The sequence below is a fragment of the Benincasa hispida genome, chromosome 7 (genome assembly GCF_009727055.1).
Source record: "Benincasa hispida cultivar B227 chromosome 7, ASM972705v1, whole genome shotgun sequence".
NCBI lineage: Eukaryota > Viridiplantae > Streptophyta > Magnoliopsida > Cucurbitales > Cucurbitaceae > Benincasa > Benincasa hispida.
The window spans coordinates 20,240,892-20,267,369 of NC_052355.1; the positions used below are offsets into that span (position 1 = coordinate 20,240,892).

The following is a 26,478-nucleotide window of genomic DNA, read 5'->3' on the forward strand; positions in this document are numbered from 1 at the left end:
ACTTCCATATACAATTATATATTTATAAATAAGTTGGTTCATTTTTTTTATTTGAAAACAACCTATATATAATTATTATTTTAAGAAAGACCAAATTTCGGACTTCCGTCAACTTCTATTTGTTCTGATGACAAGCACGGCTCGGCGGAACAGTGTAGCAGTGGGCAGCTCCATTCTCCGCAGGGCATCGCTATCGCAATTCCAATCCTTCACTCTCTCTTCAAATTTATCGTTTTCACCTCATTTCCGACGATCAACAGCAAGAACCTTGGCCGTTTCAATGGCGAATGAATCGGGGAGTGGAGTGGTTCGCTTCAAAGTATCTCCCTCAACCGCTTGCGTTATTCAGAAGGGTGATATCACACAGTGGTTCATCGATGGTTCTTCTGACGCCATTGTCGGTGACTTTATCTCTCTCTCTCCTTAGAATATGCTATTTTATTAAGGGTTTATGTTTATTTGTTTACTGGAAAAGGGTAGTGGGAATTAATCCGTTGAAATCTCCTCTGCCTTGAGTAATGATCAGAACTATCCTTTGTTTAAATGATGGGATGGTTTGTTTTTTATAAATTGCTTTCAGTTTGTAGTTGAATAAAATGGGGATAATGCTGTAGGGTTGGATTGTTTCCCATTGCTTTGCTTCGTGACCTGGAGGTACCTAGAATCATCAATGAAGTTACTGAGAATTATTTTGTAGAATTTTGATTTTTTTAAAAAAATAAAGAAACGGTTTCATTGATGAATGAAATACATAGAGGTGAATTACAAAAAGACTCTCTAATTGGAGATTAAATAGGAAAAGCTATAAAGAGTAAATTGGTTGTTTGTTCTTGCACCAAAATTTAAAAAAAAAAAAAAGAAAAAAAAAAGATGACCGACTGAAATATCTAGAAGAAAGCATGACTGAAAACAAGCCAACATTCTTTTTAATACCATGAAAAGGATGACCGACTGAAATAATTGTCAGGAGATGGGAAGTATTGTTGGGGAAAGGCAAAGACCAACCAAAAGCCTCCAAAATAATGGCCCAAAATCAAAAAGCAAAACGATAGTGCCAAAATCGTGAAGTTTTGTTTTGTAGATTTGTGATTGTGGGTTTGTATTTGTATAGATTTAGGTTACTGTATGGACTAGAGTTCATTAGGCATGATTCTGATTTCCATGATTTCCAAAGGATATGACAGCCTTGGTGCGATCACATTAAGTGAAAACAACTAAAAATGTAGTCACTAATTTTTATTATTTTCTTATCTTTTATATACTACATAAGTGAGAAAAATAGTTTTTAAGCTCAAATTCGAAATGGCTCCCGTCCAATATATATAATATATTTGATTAAGTGTAGTTGCATTATAAACTGTACCATAACTCCAAGAATGAAGATAAAGAAGGAGGGTACCAAACTAATGAACTACCTTGACGGTCTAAGGCAAGATGACCCTTTGTCACCTTTTCTCTTTCTCTTGGTGGTTGATGACCTTTGTTAGGTGTGGAGGAAGGAGTAGATAGTGGCTGAGGGGTTTAAGGTGGGGAAGATTTGGTTCACCTTTCTCATTTTTAGTTCACAATTGACATACTCTTTTTTCAATTGGGCCAAGTGAGTTCCTTTCTTAACCTTAGCTGGGCTTTTTCGCTTTTAGAAGTGATTTTTTGGTCTTAAGATGAATAAGGGGAAGAGCTCCATATTAGTGTTGAATTATTACAACCCTAATATGGAGTTATTTCTATAAAAAAGGGTTGAATTATTACTGGTTCAAGTTAGGCTCTTGGGTAGCTATGGTTCTTTTGGGTGGTAATTCGAATACCTTGTTTTTCCAGAACCCTGTCTTTGAAAGTTTTCAAAGTGGTTTGTCTACATGGAAAAAAAAAACCCGTTTCTCCAAAATAGGAGCTTACCCTCATCCAGGCGATGTTGAGTGAAATTTTCATTTATTTATGGTCTTTTTTTTAGAATTCCAAACTCTGTGAGTAAGAGTCTTGAGAGGGTCATGAGGAAGTTCAAGTGGGAAGGGTCGAGAAGGGGTAAGGTTTGCAATTGGTTATGCAGGAGGTCTAAGAATTATATCAGATTGATGGAAGTCTAAAGCTCCAAATCGAATTAGTATTCTATCTTGGATTTTGCTTAGTAATAGTCTAAATACTATCGAGGTGCCTCAGAAGAAGATTTCTTGTCTATCTCTTCTCCTACTCTTTCTGCTTTGACTTTCTTTGCTTTTTCCTCGTGCTAGAATGTTAAAATTCCAAAGAAGGCTAGGGTTTTTGCGTGGCAGATTTTACATGGGAGAGTTAGGAGCTAGGACCATGGATCATGCCCAAAGACATTCTTCCTATGTATTGTTCCCATACTGGTGCATTCGTTTTGGAGGCATGACTATGAGGAGAATCTAAATCATCTACTGTGAGATTGCTAGTTTTCTCTTTACCTTTGGGGTCATGGAATGAGCTTCCGAGGTTTTTGGGGTTCCCAATAAAATGGGAGATCTATGTTGGAGGAGGTGCCTTTGAATCTTCCCTTTAGGGAGAAGGGAAAAGTGTTGTGGTTTCTTTGCCGTTGTTATGAAATCGGCAAGTAAAAAATACATAAAACATAAAAGAATAGAGAAGATCAATACATAGATTTACGTGGTTCACTAACAATGCGTTAACTACGTCCATGAGACAAAGGGAGAACAATTTTATTAGAGAGAATGTTACAAAATACAAAATAATATGGTGCCTCTAGGGTTAGAGAGTTTATATAGTGCACTCCTCTCTCCGTACTAGGTCGTTCGAAGCGCCATAACAGATTCAGGACATTTCAATAGCAATTTTGTGGGATATTTGGCTTGAGAGGAACAATAGATTTTTTTTTAAAAAAATTATTATCATTTTATTTATTTATTTATTTATTTGACAATATGTGAGATGGAGTGGAGAATTGAATCTCTGACCCTGAGGTGGATAGTACAAGCTTATGCCAATTGAGCTATGTTCATGTTAGCAGAAACAATAGAATTTTTAGATAGGTTAAGAGATCGGGTGAGGAGGTTCTAGGAGGGGGCTAGGTTTAATGTCTCCTTGGAGGGCCGATCTTTGGACCTTTCTGTAACTATGATCTTAATATTGTTCTTTTAAATTAGAGTCATTTTCTGTAGTTAAGGTTGGACTCCCTTTTTTGTTGAGCTTGTTTTTTGTATTCCATTGTATTCTTTCATTTTACTCAATGAAATTGTAGTTTCTTACCTAACCAAAAAAAAACTTGTCTGCTACCTTGCCTTGCATGCCAAAATTGCAAACTGTCTTAAAATGATTTCCTGTCTGACCGTTATATGGCGATAGTGTTTCTATGATTCATCTAATATTGTGCATCTTAAATTCAATGTCGACATCACTCTTGACAGAATTCAGTGTGATCATACTAGCTTGGTTTGGATCAATTGCATGCCTCATGAAGTTTAATGTATCCAACTTTTGGGACGCTGTTTGTATCTCCTTATTAAGCACCTGTATTTAGCTCATTGTGCAGTGCAAGTGATGCAATCATGCATCAAGCAGAGAGATCTTCAGGAACTCTGAACCAAAAGTGTTTATTATTATTTGAAGGATGGCTAAAACAAGAGATTAACCTTTATATTTATAGAATATTTAGCCCCACTAACCAAGTAAATTAACTAACCAACCAGCAAACTAAAGCAAACTCAAAATTAAAATTACCAAACTATTACTAATTATACTACATCTGTAAGAAGGATTCATATGGACCATGTGCTTTGTCCTGTATTTTCTTATTTTTAGGAGTTTTCAATACCATGAAATCTATTAAACTTCAGTTTCTTTGGCCTAAATTTTATTTAGGTTAATCCAGCAAATAAGGTAATGCTCGGGGGTGGTGGTGCTGATGGAGGTAAGGAGTTTCAACATTATTTTAGCTTTATAACTTGTTGGACAAACTTACCATCTTAAATATTCTTTCCTCGCTGTTTTGTAGCCATACATAATGCTGCTGGGCCAGATCTCGTACAAGCATGTTATTCTGTCCAAGAAGTCCAACCTGGGATCCGTTGTCCAACTGGAGAAGCAAGGATTACACCGTAGGCTCTTCTGATTCAGTAACTGATCATGACCAATAGTTTTGTTTCTACATGCTAACGTGATCTTAAAATGCAGAGGTTTTCGGTTGCCAGCATCTCATGTAATCCATACTGTTGGACCTATCTACAACGTCAGTAGTAACCCCCAGGCCCTACTGAGAAGCGCATATAGGTTCTTGTTATGTAATTGCATTCTCCTTTTGAGTTTGATTTACCATTCAGGATATAACGTTTTCTATTGTCATATTGATTTAGAAATTCCTTGGCCGTGGCAAAGGAGAATAACATTCAATATATTGCCTTTCCCGCCATATCCTGCGGTGTTTTTCGGTAAGATATCATATTGATATTAGAAATTTTGGTGTGTGTTTTCTTTATACCCCTTTTTTATAATTAAAAAATAGTAGTTTCATGATTGATTGGTAAAGTTCCTCTAAATTTAGTTTTCTAATGGCTTGTGCGTGCGTGTTCGTGTTAGTTTGTACCATATTTCTGTTATTACTATTAGTTGGTCAATGATGGATTGATCCAGATTCCTATTGAAACATATATTTTTTTATTGATTTTTATTATACACTTGCAGGTATCCTTATGATGAAGCTGCCACAGTAGCCTTATCTACCGTTAAGGAGTTTTCCCAGGGCTTGAAAGAAGTAAGGTGTAATGCTCCAAGAATTCAATGACTAATCTTGTATTAATGAACAAGACTGTAGGCTAAAAGCCTATTTATACACACTGAGTGACTGGACACCTAGGTAGCCGGTCAACCACGTTTAGTAACCGGTTTACAAAGGGAATTACAACCTCTTAGGCAGCCGGATAACAAAAGCATAAAAGCTACAAAACTTAAAACTAATATTAAAAAAATTCAACAAAGGAAGATTGTTATAATTCCTACATCAATTTTCCTATGGTACACTTAGGAACGTGTCCTTCTTTTCGTTGCAGGATGCGAATATGTTCTTCAAATATTTTGGACGTGTTGGGATCATCCCATCATGGTCCTCTTATCTTTGATAGGAAAGTTTTCAGTTAGCCTTAAAGAGAGGGATTAACTGCCTTGGTGGGCCTTGTCGGTTTTTCTTGTAGTCGCTTCTTCTATGTGTGGTGAACCCTCACCCGCTAGTTCCTCCATCTTCTGCTCGGTATGGAAGGTCAAATTTCTCAACCAGGTTAGATTTTGTTTGTGCGAGTTAATACCATGGATCGTGGTTCAAGGAAGTTGATGGGTTTGTTAGGGTCATAGTGTTGTATTCTTTACAGGGGCGGCTTAGGATCTTGACCACCTTTTTGGGGGCTGTGACTATGTGTTTTCGGTTTGAAGCTGGAGCCTTCAGTTTTCATCTAGCTCGGCCTAGAGGATGTATCTCTGTATCTCTTTGATTCCTATTGTGACTTCTTCACTTGCCCTTTTGTGACGAGGGGCATTGTCTGTGGTTCACTAGGGTTTGTGTAGTTTTGTGGGGATGTTGAGTTGAGAGGAACAACATAATTTTTAGGAAGTTTGAGAGACCTAAGTAAGAGGTGTGGTTTGTTGTGTTGTGTGATTTTTTTTACACCATGCATAACCATAAGTGTACAGTATCTAGTTTTAATACATTGATTGAATGCCAGTATCGTCCATAAGATTGTGCCATTAATTTAGTTAAGTACTACAATTATTTCTACCTCATTTTATCTAGAGAACTTAAACTTTGAAGATGGATTCTTTAAATTATCACCACTCCTACTCCCAACTAAGTGGAGACACCAATTGGAGAAAAAGTTTAAATATGATTCATGCAATGAAATAAACTCAAGCAAATAAAAGATTACTTTTATCATGCAACATACACAAGCCAAGAAAACGTTGTGGTTATTAACTTCCTCTTTTGGGCTCAGTTAATTCTCTTGCCTATAATTAAAACCTAACATAGCTGTATAATTTTTAAAGACAAGCAAGACATTATGAATCTTTTGTTAACTACTCCTAAAAGTATCCCCGATCTATCCCATTGTCACTACAAGTAGAACATTCTTGTCTGTCACTATAAGAACTCAGGACTTCCCTTAAAAGTAATCAACGACCTCGATTAGAAAATATACACTCTCATGCAAGATCCCACTAATAGTCATGCATATGTTATTCTAATCTAAATTCCACCCTCTCGAGTTAAAAACTTAAATCAAAAGAACAATTAATCTTTTATCAGAAGAATAAATGCATTAATTACACAAATACATGAATGGATTGTTGCATAATATAAGTCTTCTAATTAAATCAAGAATAAAATGAATTACTAATAACAGGCTTTAGTCAAGTTCAGATAAGTCTCATGCTTAGAGTTAAACCGTAACATGTCTGCATGTTTTTAAAAAATGAGTAAGGCATTGAGCTCCTTCTCAAAATGATCACTAAATGAACCTCTCATGTTTGTTTTAGGATTTACAAATAGCCATGCGAATATGATGTTCTAATTCAAGTCCCCTTTTGTCGAGCTAAAACCCAAATCAAAGATTATTCATTAAATGGCCTAAATAATAAAAGTTTAAGCATTTAATTTGCATGCAAGATAATTGTAACATGAGAATCTTTATTAAAATTAAATAATAAATCAAAAACACTGATCCATAAAATTAGAGTTCCACAACTCAAATCACTAATAAAAATTAAGAACTCTAATTAAAATATCCAAATAAAATCTACAAAGAAAGGGAAAAGAAAGAACTTCTTATGTGTGCCACGTTCGTTACTATCATGAGCTCCACAATCTTAAGAACTATTATGCTATTATGAGCTCCACGATCTTAAGTCTTAAATTTCGTCATTAGCTCACAAGATGTCAAGATGTCACTCAACAATTCCTTCCATATGCAGAAAATATTTAAGAACTTTTCTCTTCATTAACCTCCATTGAAACGAAATGGTTGGTTCAATTCTAATCTTAATCTATTTAGGTTCCTTTAAATATTTTAGGAATCCTATTTACATTTAGACGAACTCTCCTTTTCAAAATAGGAGATAAAAAGATAAAATTTTGGCTGAAATGGAAAAGAGGTGCGCAGCTGCTGCTCTCTGTCAAATGTCCTAGCATCACAATGCTGCTCTGCTTCGTCTTCTCACTTTTTTTAATGCCCAAAAAGCTCCCATTTATCCATGAATTCTTCTGTTGTGCTCTAATTGCTTATAAACCTGAAATTCAAACAAATAACCCGTGAAAACTCATCTATTTATACATAAACTAGCTAAACTAAAACTCAAGCATATTTATGCCACTTATCATGGTCCCTTGTCGGGTCCATCTCTCTCTTTCGGGTTTGGTCTCTATGTCCTTTTGTGATTATTATATGGGTCTTATTTTACATTTTTTTAGTATATGATGTTTATTAAACATTGTTATAAGTTTCTCGGACTTTTTGGATTATCTCTACAGGTTCTCCATACTTATGTGATGTTAGTTTTTACTCGAGCCTTAGCTTTTGTTTGATTAGCACCATGTCTCCAACTCAGAACTTCAAAAGTTGACGCTGAACTGCTTTCTGCCTATTTCTTTTACGTGCCTTGAGAGGCTCTTTTTGTTAGCTTGACTTGAGCCACTTTTGAAGTTCGGTTGCACTCTTTCTAGCGGAGAATGATCAATAAGATGAGAACATCATAGGTTGCCAACAACTAGTAATCTCAAGAGAACCCTTTTGAACTGGTTACTCTTTTGACAATTAAAACAAGACTGTGCCCCATTCAGCAATTGGACCAAATTCTTTTGTCATACATCAGCAGCTTAAACAGCTTGATCTAAATGGTGCTTGTAAATCCCTCATTTCTATTGCGAACAATCTTTTCAAAGATTCCTTAAAGCTTCACAGCATTTTTTAAGAATAGTAGAGCGATCATCTCAGCAAAGCACAACTTGATTGTGGGAATAGCAGTGTGATGTACTTTGAAATTTGGACAACTCTTGGATGCCATTCTTATTGTTAAAAAGCCGGTAGAGTGGACATCTTTAAAGAAAAGAAGTTTCAGCTGAATGCATATTTTGAAAAAGTCTATGAGGTAGGTTGGTCTTACCTTGACGACCTTAGAGCTTAAAGGCTTTAGACTTAGCCTAGAAGTCTAGTGGATAATATTAATGGATTCCGGATTCTGTATTTTTGCCAACACAACAGTATTATCAATGAGAAATCAAGGAATAAATTGTTGATTGTAGTAGCCTAGACTGGCGGACCCTTCACTTCCTTCCTTTTCATGCTAAAGGGATACTCCTTTGGCTGCCTTATTCATCATTGTTGTGATAAGAAGATCCTTGAAGGCTTCAAGTTGGGAAAGTAGAAACTAGAGGTTTTTCGTTTTCAGTATGTAGGTGATTGTGACACCTTTAATTCTTATCCTCTATGAGGATAGTTTGTTGGAAAGTTGGGTGTTAATTGTTGAGCTCTCACTTGAAGCTTGTAGCCTCTATCAACCTGTCCCTACCCTCCATCATAGGCCTCAGTGTCAGTTATGTGGAAGCTGCTTCTAAAGCGGTTCTTGGATGTAAGGTAGAGTCATAACGGTTTCGTTTTTGGTTTTCTGGCTTCGAAATTTATGTTGTTTCTTCTCGATTTCCTTGGATTTTGACATTTCTTAAAGTAACATTGGAGTCATGTTTTTAAGTTTAATTTTGAAAAACCATAAAACAAAAATTAAATGATCATTAAACGGGCCTTAACCATCTAGGTTTTCCTTTTGGAGATAACGCTAGACAAGCCAGATAATGGCTTGTTTTTGGATCAGGTTAGCCAAGTGGAGGAACATCTCTACCACTACTCACTTTGGTGCAGGCAGGTCTTTCAGACATCCCGGGTTGTCTCCTTCAAAATTCCTAACAGAGTGACTAAAACCTTGGAGAAAATTATATGGGATCTCATGTGGGGAGAGGAGCTAGTCTTGATCTATCTAGGTGAAGTTTTGCTGGAAATGGGACTGCCCTTACTCAACTTTCAGTGGTTCTTCCTACTGAAAAGTTTCAGTAGTTCTGGAACAAGTTCTTTAAAAGAAGAAAGAATGCGGAATGCCCTTAAAGGCAAGTGACCACTGATCAGCAAAAAATGCAGAGCTTCAAGTTATTATGCTAGGCAGTTAAAAAGCTTGCTGTCTCGTGTCTATGACCATAGGCAAATAGCACACCACCCTAGACAATCATGGTTATGACATGATACGCGAGCCTTCCCCCTTCCTTCTCTTTAAAAAGAGAGAGATGTTCAGAGAGATGTGTGAAGTAGGGGTGTAATCAGTTTGGTTCGGTTTTACAGGTTTAAGTGTCAAATTGAAGTCGAACCGAAGTCACTTAAGTGTCAAACTGAAGTTGGTTCGATCTGGCAATGCTGATCAGTATAAGTGTGAAACTGAAGTCGAATGACAGAAGTTATATAAAAAATTAGATAACTGAATCAAAATGGTATAGACACAACTGAACCGCTTGAAACCAATAAACAAACAGTTTAGTCAATTCAGTCTGCCGGTTCACTGTTTTGATAACTGCAGGGATACATGGGCTGGGCCTAGGGAAACTACAAATGGACACGGCTGGGTTGAATTGGTTGACAAGAAGGAAAATCATCATTAAATATATTTTTATAATAAAAAAGTTGCATCCCCCCTTTTATTGAACTCAGGACCATAAGGTTATAGAAACATGTCGTGAGCCAACTCCACTGCTAACGATTTTTTAAATTCAATTTTAAATATACTATGTTGTCGGTCAGCTCAGTATATCAGCTCAGCCTTGACAAACATGAAACCAACCTAACATTTTTGGTTTTTCATATTTGCACACTCATACCATCAAACCAAATTGACAACCGTTTCATTCGGTTTAATCGAAAATTTTTTGGAAAAAACTGGGGTGTAGCCTAGCTGCACCCATCTATTGTGCAGTTACTGTTGCACCCAATTAAAAATGACACCCAATTAAAAATTGTCATGTGATAGTTCATTTTTTTCTTTAAAAGGAAATTAAAAAAATTATTTTTTAGTGTGTGCAGGGGAAGGGAGAGCAAGCTGTAACCTATCCCATTAGTTTCTGTAACCTATAGGCTTTAAAAAATGAAAAGCCATTTGCTCATAGAATATACACCTGACGTTTCTTATTGTTCTTCTCAAATCTAATCTTGGTTAATGACTTTCTACATTAATGCAGGTGCACTTTGTCCTTTATGCTTCTGATATTTACAATGTTTGGTTGGACAAAGCAAATAAACTGCTCAAGAACTAGTGCAGGCTGCGTTAGTAATGGTAATGGTATCATTCACCTTTGCCCTTTAAAGCTTTTGTGTTGTATTCATCTGAACAGAGTCATGCTTTCTTATCAAATTCTCTGAAGGGGTTATTAGAATAAACATTGGATCCTTTCTCCAATGTAGAGTGCTAAAATTGCATATGCTTGAATCCTCTTGATCTACTGCTAATAGCTTTTATCTGTATATTTAATGCTTGGAAATGGTTTCTTGATCAGACAATGAAACTTAATGAAGAATCTAATGGCTCTCATGAGAACAATTTGTTGAGTGAGGTTGCCACAATATTGTGGGATCCCTGTACATGGTGAATTAACCAAATTTCAATGGAAATGAAATCTTTAGAATAAATTAATGCAAGTTAGGATTTGCTGACCACACCAATTCAAATCCAGCTCAAATTAAAACCATGAATCAAGTAGCCTACAAATCAAAATTGATTATCCCAATTCTATAAATGTTTAAGACTTCCAGTATCTTATTAATGGCCATCGAGAAGTGCTGTAGTTAGGAGATGTAGGCCAGTTCTTCTATCCTTTTGGATTTCTTTTCGTGAAGGGGAGAAGACTCTTTTTTCATTACTTCCCCACCTAGCTACTTTAGGTTAGCAACCCTCTCAACAATTAAGACATACATACGAGGAACACAAGTGACTAGAGTTCAAATTTAGGAGCCAAAGAAGTGGACAGAGAAGAAAGATGGAACTATGTAAGGGCAATCCATCTTGATGACGAATGCCACGATAACAAGAAATTTAATTGGGGTTTGTGATGCTAGAGGAATTGGATCAGATTCGGAATAAAGAGGTTCTTGGAATCCTTTAATCCAAAACGAGGATTAATCGTAGGATATAAGATTTGAAGATCTATCTATTCTTTAATAGCTATTATATAGCTTCAAAACTGTTTTTTGTAGTTTCTCTTTCATCGATCAAACACTATTAGCAACATTGTGATAGTATTCACTAATAGATTTTCCTTTATAAGAGGATCGAGAGAGATGAATGACAATTTAGATGGTAAGAATATGTTTGTAGCAAAACTTTATGGTTTGTGTTCTAGACATAGTGAGGAGAATATTAACATTAATTCGATTAATCGTCTTTATCTTGAAAAACCTTGTTCCGGTACAAGGATCGATTAATTGTTGAAGGATGTTTGTTTGAGTTTCGTAAATGCAATTGAAATTAAATTACGTCGACTTTCGTAATTTTAGTATGAAGAGAAGATTCATTCATGTTGATGGAATACATTACATTCTAAGAGTAAGCTATTTGAGCTATAAGATTATCTATCAACATTACTAATTTGCAAGGTTAACTGTTTTGTCAAATCGCATATATCTTAGATGCAAGATCAACATTCAACACACATATTCATCACTCCATTTTAGATTTAGGATTTAATTAAAGAGTACTTTTATAATTTTTTTTATTATTTATTTATTTATTATTATTATTTTTTTGTTGTTGTTGTGAAAGTAACAGATAGTTATAGCAATTGTATTAAAAATTACAAATTTGATCGGTAAAATTTGAAGTTTTGAGTTTAAAGTTTGAGTTTATTTAGTTTTTTAACTTTCAGAATTATAAATTTAACTTTTAATGTCTCGTTGGTAATTATTTTGCTTTTGATTGTTTGTTTTGAAAATTAAGTCTAGTTTCTCTCAGTTTCTTATAATAATTTGCATATTTCTTAAATACAATGATTGGATTCTTAGTCAAATTTAAAAAATAAAAACAAGTTTTTAAAAATTACCTTTTTTAGTTTTTAAAATTTGGCTTGTTTTTTAAATCATTAGTAAAAAGTAGATAACAAATGAAAAAAAAAATTGGAGGTGGAATTGGTGTCTTAATTTTTAAATTTAAAAAAAAAAAAACTAAAAACCAAATGGCTGTCAAATGAGGTCTAAACTTTCAATTTTTTAAAAAATCTTACAAATCTACTATCCATAAAATAGAAAATTTAAAGTTTTATTGGAATTAAAATTCAAATTTATATCTAATAGATCAATTACTTTATTAAAGTTTTAATTTTGGTAGGGAACTACCAAAGACGAAATTAAAAATTTACAAATCTATTAAATATTTTTTGAAGTTTAAAGACTGAGTTGATATAAACATTAAAGTTTAGGGATGCAACTTGTAATTTAACTTAACTTTTATATATATTCCAACTTAATTATAAATGGATTTTATGAAAGAGAAACCACTACTAACCTACCATAAGAGATGTTACATTTGACATTTAAAGATTGCAAAATGGACAAATCATGAAGTAACAGGGTTTCTTGTTTATTTTCTTAAATTGTCCGGTTGAATAGTAATTTAAACATGATCAACATGAATATAACTCAATTAAATTAAGATATTTTTTAAAGAAAATAAATAATAAATAAATAAAGATAATATTTTAGGTTGTAACATAATTTTTACGTATTCTTGTTTCTCCCTCTCGCCATTTTTTCATTTCGCTTTTTTCTCTCGTTTCTCATCAAACACAACTACAATTTTCTCTTTAATTTTTTTTTCCGAACATTCGGATTCTCTCTTGTTTTTTCTTCTTGCTTCTTGCTTCTTGCTTCTTCCTCTTGCTTAGCACAACTACACAAAGGGACAAATTGAAATCTAACGTAGTTTTTGGAAATCATGTTTTTTTTAGCCTTTTGTTAACATCAACATGTGGTGAAATTAATAAAACGTACAAATGATGCATGTGTTAGGAGTGTTCAAATGACCCGACAACCTGGACTACCTAACCCAAAATGTAAGGGTTGAGTTGGGTTAAACCTTTTCTATTTTTGTTGGGTTGGGTTGGGTTGTGGATTGGCTAAAAAAAATTGGGTTGACTCAATCTAAGTCGAATTATATATATACACATTTGTCTTTGTTTAAGTTCGATTACTTTGCATTGATTAATTTGTGAATTTTTAATATTTTCCTTTTAGAATAGTTATAATATTTGTTTTTGTTTAAAGTTTGCAATAATATCATACATATTTGGTATTTAATATTTGAATTTTATGAGATTTTAGTTATTAGTCATATATTATATATAAATTTACATTTTTTAATTAAAAAGAAAAAGAAAAGTTACAATCCGACAATCTAACCCAATCCAACCCGACTTTTAAGGGTTGGATTAGAGAGTTTATTTGAGTCGTTTGGATTGTCAATCTAGTCAACTCGAATTTTCGGATTAATCCAAAAATACCACAATCCAATCCAACTCAATCCATGCGTCGAGCATGTGTGATACTATGTTTCTCGATTCTTGCTCATCTCTTCTCACTCCAGATTTGGAAGCTTCTGCTTATTCAATTTTCTTTTCTCCGTTGTTATTCTGTACAACTTCCTTTTGTTAGAAAAAAATGTGCAGTCACTTTTTTTCTTCAATCAGTCGGCAGCTTTTTTCAATTTTTTCTTCTTTGCCATTGCCAATACACCTCCTCCTTTGGCAACTTCTTTCAATTTTTGAAACCTTTTCTTCCTCCTTTCTTTTTTTTTCTTTTTGTCTTCTGTGTTTCTTCCTCTTTTCTTTCTTGCATTCCTTCTTCTTCCGAATCCGTGCGAAAGGACGAAACGAGAGAGACCCACGAGATCAAGGAGCAAGAAGAAGAAGTGACAGAAAGAATCCAAATAAAGAAAGAAACTCAATTTATAGTTGTATCTAATGAGGAACGAGAGGAAGAAGCAAGAGAAAAAAAAAAACGAAACCTCATGTTAGCATCAAGTTCTCTTGTGCGTTTTGGATTAAATAGGTGCTTTCGCATGTACCTAACTTCAACAAAAGACCATTTTTTCTTTGTTTTTTTTTATTTGTAAGTCAGATTTCAATTGGACACCTAAAAAGAGGCATTCATACCAACTTAACAAACTTATGTGCTTAATTTTAGGGTTTTTATTTTTATTTACAGAAAAAAAAGTCAATTTATACCCCTGAACTATGAGGTTTGTATCAATATAAACCTTAAACTAATAATTGTATCCATTTAAACCTTGAACTTTAGGATTTTTACTAATTTAAATCTCAAACTAATATTTGAATCAATTTAGACCCTAAACTTTTATAAATGTATCCATTTAAACTTTGAAATTTCATAATTGTATCAATTTAAATCCTCTATTATGTTTTATTCAGATATACTTATGAAAGTTGAGGGTTTAAATTGATATATTTATTAAAGTTTGGGGTTTAAATTGATACATTTATGAAAGTTCGGGGTCTAAATTGATACAAATATTAGTTTGGAGTTTAAATTGAACAACTCTCAAAGTTTAGGGTTTAAATTGATACAATTATTAGTTTAAATTAATACAACTCCAAAGTTTAAGGGTATAAATTGATATTTTTCCTAATTTATATTTAGGGTAATTGTTTAAAATAGTAAAACTGTTAAAAATATTTATAAATATAGTAAAATATCAAATCTTGATATTAATAGATGTCTATAACTATCTATCATCATTGATAGTAAAATTTTACTATATTTGCAAATGAGCTGTCTCATTTTTCTTTATTTGAAAATAAGCCTATATATATTTCTTTGGCAATTTTACATTTCTCTTTGTTGGTTTGGTTCGGCGGGACCGGATATCTCAATAAAGCATTCACCGGTACAGATCTTATTTCTTCATTTTCCCACAAAAACCCTAATCGGCTGCTTCTCTCTCTCTCTGTCTGCTTCATTTGAAGATCTCCAACCTTGTAACAATGGTAAGAAGATCATCATACCGTTACCTTTTCCTCTGAATCTTGTTGTAAATCTTTCTCTCTTCATCTTTTTTCCTTTTGGCTCTGCCAGACTTTCAAGCGCAGGAACGGCGGACGTAACAAGCACGGCCGTGGACACGTTAAGTTCATACGGTGCTCCAACTGCGGCAAATGCTGCCCTAAGGTTGTTGTTTTACTCATCTTTCTGCGTAATTCTTTGCGTGAATATCTTCTTAGTTTAATGGCAGCGATCAAATCTATATACCTTGCAAATGTTTCCTCTGCGGAATTGGGTCATTTTGTGTTTAATTAGGTTTTTTTAATTGCTTGATTGCAAGTGTTAATGGTGTGTTTATGATTGATTTATCTGGAAATTGCAAAGTTCTGGGGATATGATTTTTTTGTGTATACTGTTAGTATCTATATGAGTTTGTGTTTATATTGTTGTTAAGGGATTGTTCGGGTGGTTTTTTCGTTGAGTTAAAAAGCTAGACTTGATATTTAGCTGAATTTTAAATTGGTTTTTTGATGAAACACATTGATAGCATTTTTTCCAGAACATTTTATGGAAGTGTTCTGTTAAGAAATGGAACTCCCGTCAGCATTCCAAGATTCGATGCTTTATTAGGCTCGAGGCTGGCATGAAGACAAGATTCTAACTTTTAGCCTTGAAACTTATGCCTTCTTTGGTCCACAAAGAGGTTTATTCTCTTATATGATCCTCCCTGAAAATGCACTAAGGCTATATAGTCTTTACATTTCTTGAAAAGATTAGGAGAATAACATTAGGTTACCCAATTTCTAAAATATAGAGGGTTCCTTTGTGTTTGTAATGTTAATAAATGACTTGTGGCAATTCAACCACTTACTAATTTGACCATCTATTATTTAAGATTCTGTATAAATAAGTCAATCCTCATAGTGATGATGTCCAGGCAAATCCATTATATGTAGTAAAAAAAGAGATAAATAAATCTAAATGTTTTTCATGACCTTATTGATCTGACCAGGAAAAAAAATGTATAATCAATTCCTAATTAAATCTTAAGGGGTGTGAATTAATGTAGGTACATTATCAAGTACTTATTAGAAATTTGTCCAAATTATAAAAAAAATATCCATTAACTTTGTCATTTGTTTAATAAATACCTTTATTCTTTCAAAAGATACAATACATTATCCTCCACTTTTTCATATAATTTTTCAAACTATCCTTGAAGTAGAAATTCATTTGAGTTTTGGATAGAAATTGGGACCTGAAATAGATTTGGCAATGATTTGGAATAGTGTTGTGATATTTAGCTCTCAATTTCCTTTTGAAGTCTCTACCACAACGTTTCAAGTCGCAATTTTCATCCAATATTGTAATGGATTTCTACCCTAAAGGTAGTTTTGATACATTTATGAAAGTCTTAAGTGCAATATTGCAATTACGGTAAGAATATGGGTATTTTTGTAATTTAGACTAGAAATTTTATATAGGTGGTAATTGATGGGTAATTTTTTCATTACTTGAAGAAAAATCTTGAGCCCACCTTTTGTCATTTTAAACATTGCATGAGCACACTAGTTTTGAATGGAGTAAATTTTGAGCATCCGTTGACTATTGAGCAAGAGCAGTTTAATTTTTTTTGTTTATTTATTTATTTATTTTTTGGCAAAGAGCCGAAGTTGATTAAATCTAACTTCATTAGTTTTGATTGATGAGAATAGGACAAGGCTATTAAGAGGTTTCTCGTGAGGAATATTGTGGAGCAGGCTGCTGTTAGGGATGTCCAAGAAGCCTGTGTCTATGACCGTAAGTTTTTCTGTTCACTATGATACATTTTGGTTGCTTTATTTCATATAACAACGGTATTTTTGTTCAGTGTTTGATATAGATCTTTGTTTATGTTTTCTGAGCAGAATATACTCTTCCTAAGCTTTATGCTAAGATGCAGTACTGTGTCTCCTGTGCTATTCACTCACATGTTGTGAGAGTTAGATCTCGTACCGATAGAAGGAATCGGCAACCACCACAGCGTTTCATCAGACGCAGGGTTAGTCTTTGCATAAAATATTTATAGCTTTGATTCATAACGAAGTAACCACAATCTTAACAGTGAATCTGACGAAGTCTGTCTATTTTATTTTATTCTTAGTACTCATATACGGTGGTTGGTCCTACGCATAAAATATTTATAGCTTTGATTCATCACGAAGTAACAATGTTCACAGTGCATTACTCTTAATATTTGATTAGCTCAAACTTTTTTGATAGGCTGTAGAAAGAGTATTTGCATCATAAGTTATCTAAAATCTCATGCTGCTTTTATAATCATTGAGGAATGTGAAAAACTCCAAGTTTCCAGCTACAATTTTTTAAGATTAATTAATATGGATACTAGAGACTTTTTGATTAGGTGTACTTTATTTGCTATGTATTAAGAAAATAAACCATCAGACATCACCATATTTTAAGAACTTGGGGTTCAAATGATGCCCCTACAATTACTTGTGGTCTGACCTGTTAAAATTCCTACTTGTTTTGATTATGTATATATTTAATTTTACTGATGATACCAACTATTCAGTATGATCGACTTTCATTGTATACTTATTAGTACATGCAACTCATTATATGTAGTGGTGCTCAAGCATGTTTACTTTCGTACAAACAGACGGAAAATTTTGATTTGATGATAGTAGTGATATTTGGAGTGGCCTCCTATTGTTTGTTACCTTATCCCATTTCTGTGTTCATTTCAGGAGGATCAGGCAAAACCTGGTCAGCCAGGTCAAGCACCTCGACCCGTTGGAGCTGGAAATCCTGCTCGTGTATAAATGAAACCTTTTCATGGCTTAATACGAGATACTCATAGGGATCTTTCAGAGTCGCTTCACTATAGTTGGGTTGTTTCTTTTGTGGATGTAAGTGAATTTTTGAACATGGAAACAAACTTACCCGAGAATTTTGCAATTTGGTATGAGGTAAAGACCGTTTTTTGAGTTAATGGTTTTTCTTCAGTTTTCTTGTTTGGATTGGCTGTTCTCCCATTTGTTTCGTTTTTTTCTTGACCATTTTGAAGCAGTTATAATCATTTTTGCAATAGTTAAAATCAATGTCTGTGTGCACTCAAAATCTCAAAATCAGTTTTGATTGTTTGGAAATCACATTTTAAAGAATAAAATTAAACCTCAAAATCATGTTTTGTGGGATGCTTTTGAACATGATTTTGACATTTTTAAAATCACTCTCAAACATGTCTTAAGATATGGATTGCCATTCCTACAATCAAGCCATTAGACTTTTTATTATTGAGATTTTGATTTTGTTTTCTTTTAGTTGTTTTATATAGATATTTCTTTAAATTTATGATTATATTTAATGATTTGCAAAAGATATATATACCATTAAAAGATATATATACCAAGTATATAATGTGTGGGATATGATGACGATAAGGAACAAATATATCCAGTATATATTTGCAAATAACTAAACATATCAAGTATGTATATGTTATTTTGATATCAAAATGATTAGAAGTTTTTAATAATAGAAAAATTAGAATTTGGTAAAATTGCGGGAACCGTGAAAAAAGTGAGAGAAGGAAGAAGTTAAGCTAAATAGAGAAAAAAAATGGGAGAATTCATTCCTAAAATCATGGGACAATCACAATAAATAGAAACAAAATTTAACCAATTTGTTAGGAAATTATTTTAAATAATAAAACTAATGAAAATGTTTACAACTAGTGCAAAATGTGACCGTCAAAGAAAATGTTATTTATTATACATCAAATTTGGAATATAAAAATGTATTATAAAAAGTGCATTCTTACCATTCTCTTAAATCCAACCAGAATCAATATTAAAAAGCATCTTTCTCCTAGTTTTTCTAATTTCTCTAAGTTACGGAGTTTTCATTGTAGAGTGATTTGAGTTAATGTAATGTTTTAATTTAGATATTGGTTGACGTATATAAATTCAATATACACTATAGGGACTTAAATTTTCTTAAGGAGCACTCTGCGTCTCAACCTAATTATTTACGTGTTTGTTTCTCAATATTTAATTTTATTTTTTTCTATTATGTGTAATTCTCCATATATATATTGTTTTGCATCATTTGCTAATTTGATTTTCTTATTTGTATCATCCACTTCTTTCATCATATTTATCACAAGGAATGTCATATTATGTTTTTTTAAAAAAAAATCACAAATAGAAAAATGTCAAACTATTTACAGAAATAGTAAAAAAAAAAAAACATTGATAAACACTGATAGACTTCTATTAATCTCTATCAATGGTAGACTTGTATAAGTTTTTACCACTGATAGTATCATTGAGGACTTGTATCAGTTTCTATCATTGATAGACTTGTATCAATATCTATCAATGATAGACTTGATAGACTTATATAACATAACTTCTATCAATGATAGACTTGATAGACTTATATAACATAACTTCTATCAATGATAGACTTGTATCAGTTTCTATCACTAATAGTATCAATGAGGACTTTTATGATTCTATCACTATCTAGACTGTATCAACATCTATTAGTGATAGACTTGTATAAGTTTCTATCATTAATAGACGTTGATAGACTTCTATCAGCGTCTATTTGTGATAGGCATGGATAATAATGTCTATCATAACTATTTACCAGCAACAAAATTTTCAATAAAAATGTCTAATTTATGTATCATAAACTATTTAAAAGCAAAAAAAACTACCAACAGCTAGCAACAACAAAATGATTATCTATTGATAGACGATTGATAGTAGTCTATCACTATATATCATTGACAGTGATAGAAAACTATCATTGTGTATCACAGATAGGTCGTGATAGATAATAATAGTGTTCTATCACTTGGTCTATCACTTAGTCTATTACTTACCTTTCATTGTCTATGATTATCATTCAAATTACTATTTTGAAACTAGCAATAAAACTACCAAAAATTATTACTACTTGGTCTATAATTTGACCTTCCATTATCTATCATTGTCATTCTAATTAACATTTTGAACTAGTAACAAAACTTTAAATAGAGAAGAATAAAAAGATTTATAGTTGAAGAAGGAGAAGAGGAAGATGGAGAGAATAATTAAATTTTACTATCTATGTAAATATTTTACCTTATTTTTTTATTTTTAAAATCCCCTTATTTAGAATTGTATATGTTAAATAGAAAAATACCCTATCAGTCTATCACAATTAGAAGCACATGTATGGATTATAAAGAAAAGTACTTTTACATCGTTATACAAATATGAAGTTTTTCCTAGTATGTAACAAATGTTTCTCGTTTTCAAAATGCTCAATAAATTGAAATAATCAAATCATTCATAAATTTGAGTAATTGAACCACCAATATTTTCTTCAATGATACGTACTTTTTTTTTCTTTTTTTTAAAAAAAAAAAGAATAACCATTGATTAAAATTTGTATGCGACTAAATTTTTTCATACAAGTGAGAATCCAAAAACTTATATAGTATCTTTTCTTAACAAGAACATATATTAGCATAAGCATAGGTTAAATTACAAGACAGGGTATTTAACAACTTGCAAAAACACACTAAACCTACTCGTTACGAATTCGCCCATTGTCCTTACAAATTTAGTCAACATGTAAGGAGCGTTAAATTGACGAATTTAACAATATTCTATTACATACAAAATCGAAAATTTTACGTGCTTTTTAAGTACTAAACTCATAATGTAACCTTAACCTATATATTAGGTTAGCTTGTCAGCAAGTTCAACTGAAAATTGAGAAGAGATATTTTACTATCAGCCTACACTTCTTTAGATTAATATTTCATTTTGGTGCCTAGGAAGAAAACATCTTACAATGGCTCAATGAGAGGTATACATAAAGCGTGGGCAGGTCCTTTATCAAATCATGTACTTGAGCTTCGCTTGGCTATTGTTCTTCGAAATCAAAGTTCAACTGCTTCAATGACCACCGTGAGATTATATTTTGTTCTCATGTACATGACTATTTCGTTCTCGTTTGCCTATGAAGAGTTGTAGTTTCAAAAGCTATCGCTACGACATTCATGTGACTTGATGAAAACCAAGACAATTCTGCTGCAGTTCAAGAGCAATTCTGATGCATTCTGCCATAGGACAGTTTGTCTTGATTGCATTTGAGGCAATATGAGACCTACTAGCAGCATATCCAGCCTGCAACAACCAAAATCCTCAGAAATAGAGAAACAAAAGAGAGAACGGTTTTTCTTTTCATGCACTCACATTCCAAGCAAAAACCTGTTCACTTTCCAGTTATGAAATAGAAATACTCTAGTTTGGATAACTTGTCAATGTTCAACATGTATTGGACACCCTAAAACATGTTAAACACACGTGATATACTTGTACACAAAATAGACAAGTAGACATGTGTTAGGCGCTAATTGAACAAATTGAATTCAAGTTTTAAAACTCATTAGACACGTGTCAAACACTTGTTAAGCTTAAGCTTAATAAATTGATACGTATAGTAATAATGAAATTTGAAAGTAAAACATATCCAACCTATTTTTTTCAGAACAGATAAATACATACAGCTTACAGACTTCAAATTGTATAAAAACGATATTGTTTCAAAACACATAAATTTTAGTAAACATGTATCCACTCCATGCCGAAGCGAGAATAGCTCAACTAGCATCCAGATGTATTAGCAACTAAAAGATCTATGGTTCAGATCCCCCTATCAGTATTGTACTTGAAAAAAAAATATCTGCACCGTGTCTATATCCTACTCATAGAGAATAAACTATCATTGTTTTGTGTCCTGTCATATTTGTCTCATATTTGTGGCAATATTTATTTTCTTTCGAGTATTCAGGAGAATCTCATGACATCGAAAGAATAACATGCATCACACAATTTATAACATCTTAACTACCAATATTCTCACCTTGATCATCTCGCTCATCATGGTATTGAGGGGAGGTGAATTTACCTTTGCCCGGCTTGCCACCTAGAGAAGGAGATCTTGATAGATCAGTTCTTACATTGTTCGACCAAAAACAGAAATGAAATATTAAACCATGAGAAGAATAAATAAAATTTGGCTACCTCGTCCATTTTGATGTACCCTACTGGTAATTTGGAGTCACTCTCATCCATCATCTGCCCCAGAAGTTTCTCAAGATCCTTCCCCTGGCCATTACCTATCCATTTCCATTGCTTGGCCAAGGATAACATGTTTTCAATGTAGTCTGCACTGTGTAGAGGTCCAGTCCAAAGAGGTCCCGAAACCACAAGTGAGTCAGAAACCTAACAAGTCAAAAAACTTAATGCATCTCGAACTTACAAGATTGAATGTTGCAAGTGGTTACTATTAAATCAACGATTGACCCAAAAGCTTAAGCTGATGGATAAATTTAATTTTATACAATACTTTAACACTCGGGCTTTGAAATTTATAGAAGACTCAACAAGTGGAAATCAATATCACTCAATATTACTTGGGGAGGAAATAACATTGTAGTTGTAGGAGTTTGAACATAGGACCTTCTAGATCTCCAATGCTAAAACCATATCAAATCCCAGTTAAATCAAAAGCTTAAGCGGTTGGACGAAGGTATATTTAATATTATATCAACACTTTAACAATTACATTAGAAATCAAGAACACAATAACACAATGAATAAAAAAACAACAAATTCAAGCATATTCAGCTTAAAGCCACTGGTTATCTAGACCATGCAAATTAAATGAGAAACTTTTGGTATCGGTTTAAAATGTAGAAGCTGAAACCGGTGGATGCTTCAGCTCAAAAGAGTAGCAGAATGACAGTCATATTAGTCATAATCTTACCCTTGAATCATTGCAAGGGCAGCTCATCTGTCCAAGCTCACTCCATGAAAAAGCTTGTGAATTTCCACATTTTTCGCAATAGCTGATGAAACCATAATGCCTGATATAAATAGTGACAGCCTGAATCAAGCACCATCAATGATCATACAAGATACATCCAGCAATAGCAGACATGCTACTCATCAACTATCACCTGTTTTTATAAACCCTCCCACGATTGATTCGTAGCATAACTCTAAAAACAGGTCCATGGTACGAATAATACGAAAAGAGTGGTGTAGCATAGTGACCCAGTACAGAAGCTTCACGTGCAACCCCACCTATTAGCATTCGCAAACCAATTTCGTTTGAAAATGGCATGGGACGCACATATGCTCCATATGCAGCTAAAGATCTAGAGAGATGAAAAGAAAAAAGAAGAGAAACAAGAAAAAGGAAAAAATAATTTTAATTACCACATTTCATATAATTGCCCACCTATATTCAGTTACTCAACCACCATTTCACTTTTACATTAAAACTTAGCACAAGTAAGGGTGCAAATCAAGACCAAAAAACAGTCAGAATGATATGGATAAACTTTGTTATTTTTAAGTAAGCCTTATTCAATTTTGGCTGGTTTTGTCGGTTTAGCTAGTTCAGTCCAGTTTTCTAAAAAAAAACCAGCTTTAAAGCCAATTTTAAGTTTTTGTAAACCAATCCGTCAGTTCCAAGTAGAATTGCTTAGTCCTAAATACAAAGACTCAACAAGTGACCAGCAATATTAATTGAGAGCTAACACCAAATTAAACTACTAAAATTCAAAACTAAAATAATACTATACTTAATCCTTTCATTAAAACACGGATTGACTCAAAAGCTTAAGCTCATGAGTCCTTGTTTATAGGTAACAAACAAGTATATTCATCAAAAAGGAGAGCACAGCCTAAGGGTGAAGGATTGAGAGGACCCCTCCCCGGAAGATTAATATAAGAGGGTCTTCCAATTGTTAAAAATCATCAAAAGGCTGTAATTACAAAACATCACCAAGAGGCCGTGTTTTAAACACAGGCCCAAAAAGAATCAAAAGACAAAACCTTATCTTAAAAAATTCTACTGTTTCTTTCATTCCAAAGACACCAAAGAAGAGCTCGAGTGGCACATCTCCAAAGAGTCTTCCCTCTACTGTTAAAAGCATGGCTGTCAAGACCTTCCAGAAGCCAAACATCAATCTTATCCAGAAGACAAGTCCACCCGAAGATGTTAAAAACGTTGGCCACCCCTTGAAAGCAAAATCACAATGTAAGAAAAGATGATCCAAGGTTTCCTCGTCTCTCATACAAAGGCTACAGAGAGAGGGGGAAAGAGAGCTCAAATTAAGCTTCCTTTGCAACTTGGCATGAGTATTTAGACTTCTATATGCTAGAGACCAAAGCAAGAATCTGCCTTTTTGGGAATCTTCATCTCCCAGATAATATTAACCAGTGGAAAGGTGGTATGGGGAGTGTGTTTCGTAATCTTTGAAAAGGTGGCCTTAGTGGTAAACTTCCCAGAAGCATCGATCTTCTATTTAAGTCTGTCATGGCCCCCCTGCAGGATCCAAGCGTGAAGGATCTGTAAAAGCGCAGCCACATCATCCAATTCACTGGCTAAAATGTTCCTTCTAAGACCCATGTCCCAAGATTGATTCAAGGCACACCAGCAATCCGCTACCATCGCCTCCTTCCTGTACGACAGAGCATAAATACTGGGAAACTTAAAAGCAAGGGATTGAGAGTCGCACCATTTATCTTCCCAAAATCTAATAGCTTTGCCATCCCCCAGAACAAAGTCAGTAAAGTTCATAAATATTAAAATGCCAGCCCAAAGTCTGTGATTTCTTCCCTTCTTAGGAGGCTTAGTGAACCAGCCCTCAACATCTTCCCCATAAATAGCAACAATTACTCATCTCCAAAGAGCATTCTCCTCATGACAAAATCTCCAAAGCCACTTCATAAGTAAAGCAGTGTTCTTTTGGTGAAAGGAACCAATCCGGAGGCCACCATATGTAGTAGGAAGAGAAGCCCAATTTCACTTAACAAGATGAGAAAGCGGCCGGAAGGAGCCTCCATCCCAAACAAAATCTGTCTTTTCCAAGCTATTAATGGTCTTAACCGGAGCTTGCATCAAGAAGAAGGGCCAATCTGCCTCCTTTCAAAAGAGATACACCTCTCCATTTATCGACCTTCATTTTAAATTTCTCTTCAAGCCCTTTCCAAGATTAAGCTCATGACTCAAGTTAAATTTAATTATATCAATACTTCAACACTCTACCTCACTAGTCGGTTAGAAAATTTATAAAATGCCCAACAAGTAGAAATCAATATTAAGTGAAGGAGGAAATAATTCAGGGTTTGAACACACGGCCTCCAAATACCATATACCATGTTAAATCATGATTAACCAAAAAAACTTAAGCTAATGAATGACGGTAATTAATTACATCAATACTTCAAACTACATACAAGCCGTTACAATGATAGGACATTGCATATCAAGATTTCCAATGAAGCGGATAAAGCAAATAACTAACAGAGTAGACATTGTAACAGATAAGATTCTGCACTCACTGAGAAGGCCGATGACCGCCGGAAGAGAAGCCATCCGTCGACGTAACATAGAGTAATCCATCCAATTTCAACGCATTAATAGCGGGCCTCAAAAACGACGAATCACTGCCAAAGGAATCAATATCAATAAAATCAAAGAAATCCTTCTGCAAATAAAACCCCGTCATAACCCTATTCGCATCACAATTAGTAACCATCCACCGTCGAGCATCCCCAGAATCTTCCGCAACCCTCGATAGATTCTTCACAATAACCCTCCGATTTTCATCATTAGCGTCATTCGCCAACACAAAATCAGCCTCGGCCTCTACCAAGTACCGAAGTGACCGGATGCCGCAACCGCACAAAGCGTCGAGAACCCGAAGGTGGCCCTTGGATTTCCGGTAAAGCGCGGCGGCGAGGACGCCCAAGTCACGTCCGGTGGCGCTTTCATGGCGGAAGAAGGTGCCTCCGATGTCGAATTCTAAGCCCCTTTCGGTGCGATTGTTTGGGAGACAATTATTGAGGGAATTTTTGTTGGAGTGTGAAAATTGAAAGAGATGAATTGTTGAAGCGGAGAGGGAATGGGAGTTTGTTTGTGGGCTGTGAAGAAACGGGGAAGGAGATGGGGTTCTTGGCAATACACTTAACATGGCGGGAAGTCATTGGATTATGCATTTTGATGCAATTTATAGAGTTTATACCATAAGTGAATAAGAACAGATTTTGATTCGAAAATCGAACGTACGTGTCTTATGGGGGTAGGTGATGCACAAATGTTGTTGAGTCATGTTCGATTAAGTAGGGTTGCAAAATTTTCCATGGGATCGGGTCCCCGTTGTTGAGTCATGTTCGATTTAGTAGGGTTGACAAAATTTTCCGTGGGGTCGGGTCCCCGTTATTGAGTCATGTTCGATTCAGTAGGTTGGCAAAATTTCCAGTAGGATCGGATTCCTGTAGGGCCCCGCCCCGATTGGGGCGAAGAATCCCCGGTTTGACCGAGGATGGGATCAAACCAGATAAAGTTTTTGGGGCTCCGTCCG

The 26,478-nt window shown here is 34.1% G+C and overlaps 3 protein-coding genes across 4 annotated transcripts; 2 read left to right on the forward strand and 1 right to left on the reverse strand.

Annotated features, from left to right (window-relative positions):
* Positions 1–73: 73 nt before the first annotated feature.
* Positions 74–10,584, forward strand: LOC120081009 (macro domain-containing protein VPA0103; the record flags this gene model as incomplete). The annotated part of the gene is made up of 7 exons (XM_039035691.1): positions 74–397; positions 3,835–3,883; positions 3,968–4,070; positions 4,147–4,242; positions 4,326–4,400; positions 4,654–4,723; positions 10,226–10,584. Coding segments are annotated over 7 exons (792 nt in total), but the record flags the coding sequence as incomplete, so codon positions are not given.
* A 4,292-nt stretch (positions 10,585–14,876) lies between these two features.
* On the forward strand, positions 14,877–18,051 carry LOC120081193 (40S ribosomal protein S26-1-like). The gene is made up of 5 exons (XM_039035889.1): positions 14,877–15,037; positions 15,126–15,218; positions 16,748–16,832; positions 16,940–17,073; positions 17,783–18,051. The coding sequence occupies exons 1-5, from the start codon at positions 15,035–15,037 to the stop codon at positions 17,855–17,857; spliced, it is 390 nt and encodes a 129-aa protein (XP_038891817.1). The 5' UTR covers positions 14,877–15,034; the 3' UTR covers positions 17,858–18,051.
* Positions 18,052–20,592: 2,541 nt separating this feature from the next.
* On the reverse strand, positions 20,593–26,115 carry LOC120081659 (tRNA (guanine(26)-N(2))-dimethyltransferase). 2 transcript variants are annotated; one of them, XM_039036704.1, is made up of 6 exons: positions 25,457–26,088; positions 23,062–23,262; positions 22,869–22,968; positions 22,124–22,324; positions 21,963–22,025; positions 20,593–21,223 (listed from the first exon to the last, which is right to left on the reverse strand). In XM_039036704.1, exons 1-6 carry the CDS (start codon positions 26,086–26,088, stop codon positions 21,095–21,097), a joined length of 1,326 nt encoding a protein of 441 aa, XP_038892632.1. In that variant the 3' UTR covers positions 20,593–21,094. The 2 variants fall into 2 exon arrangements, with proteins under 2 accessions (XP_038892632.1, XP_038892633.1); XM_039036705.1 differs by lacking the exon at positions 23,062–23,262 and having other exon boundaries at positions 25,457–26,115.
* Between the last annotated feature and the right edge of the window lie 363 nt (positions 26,116–26,478).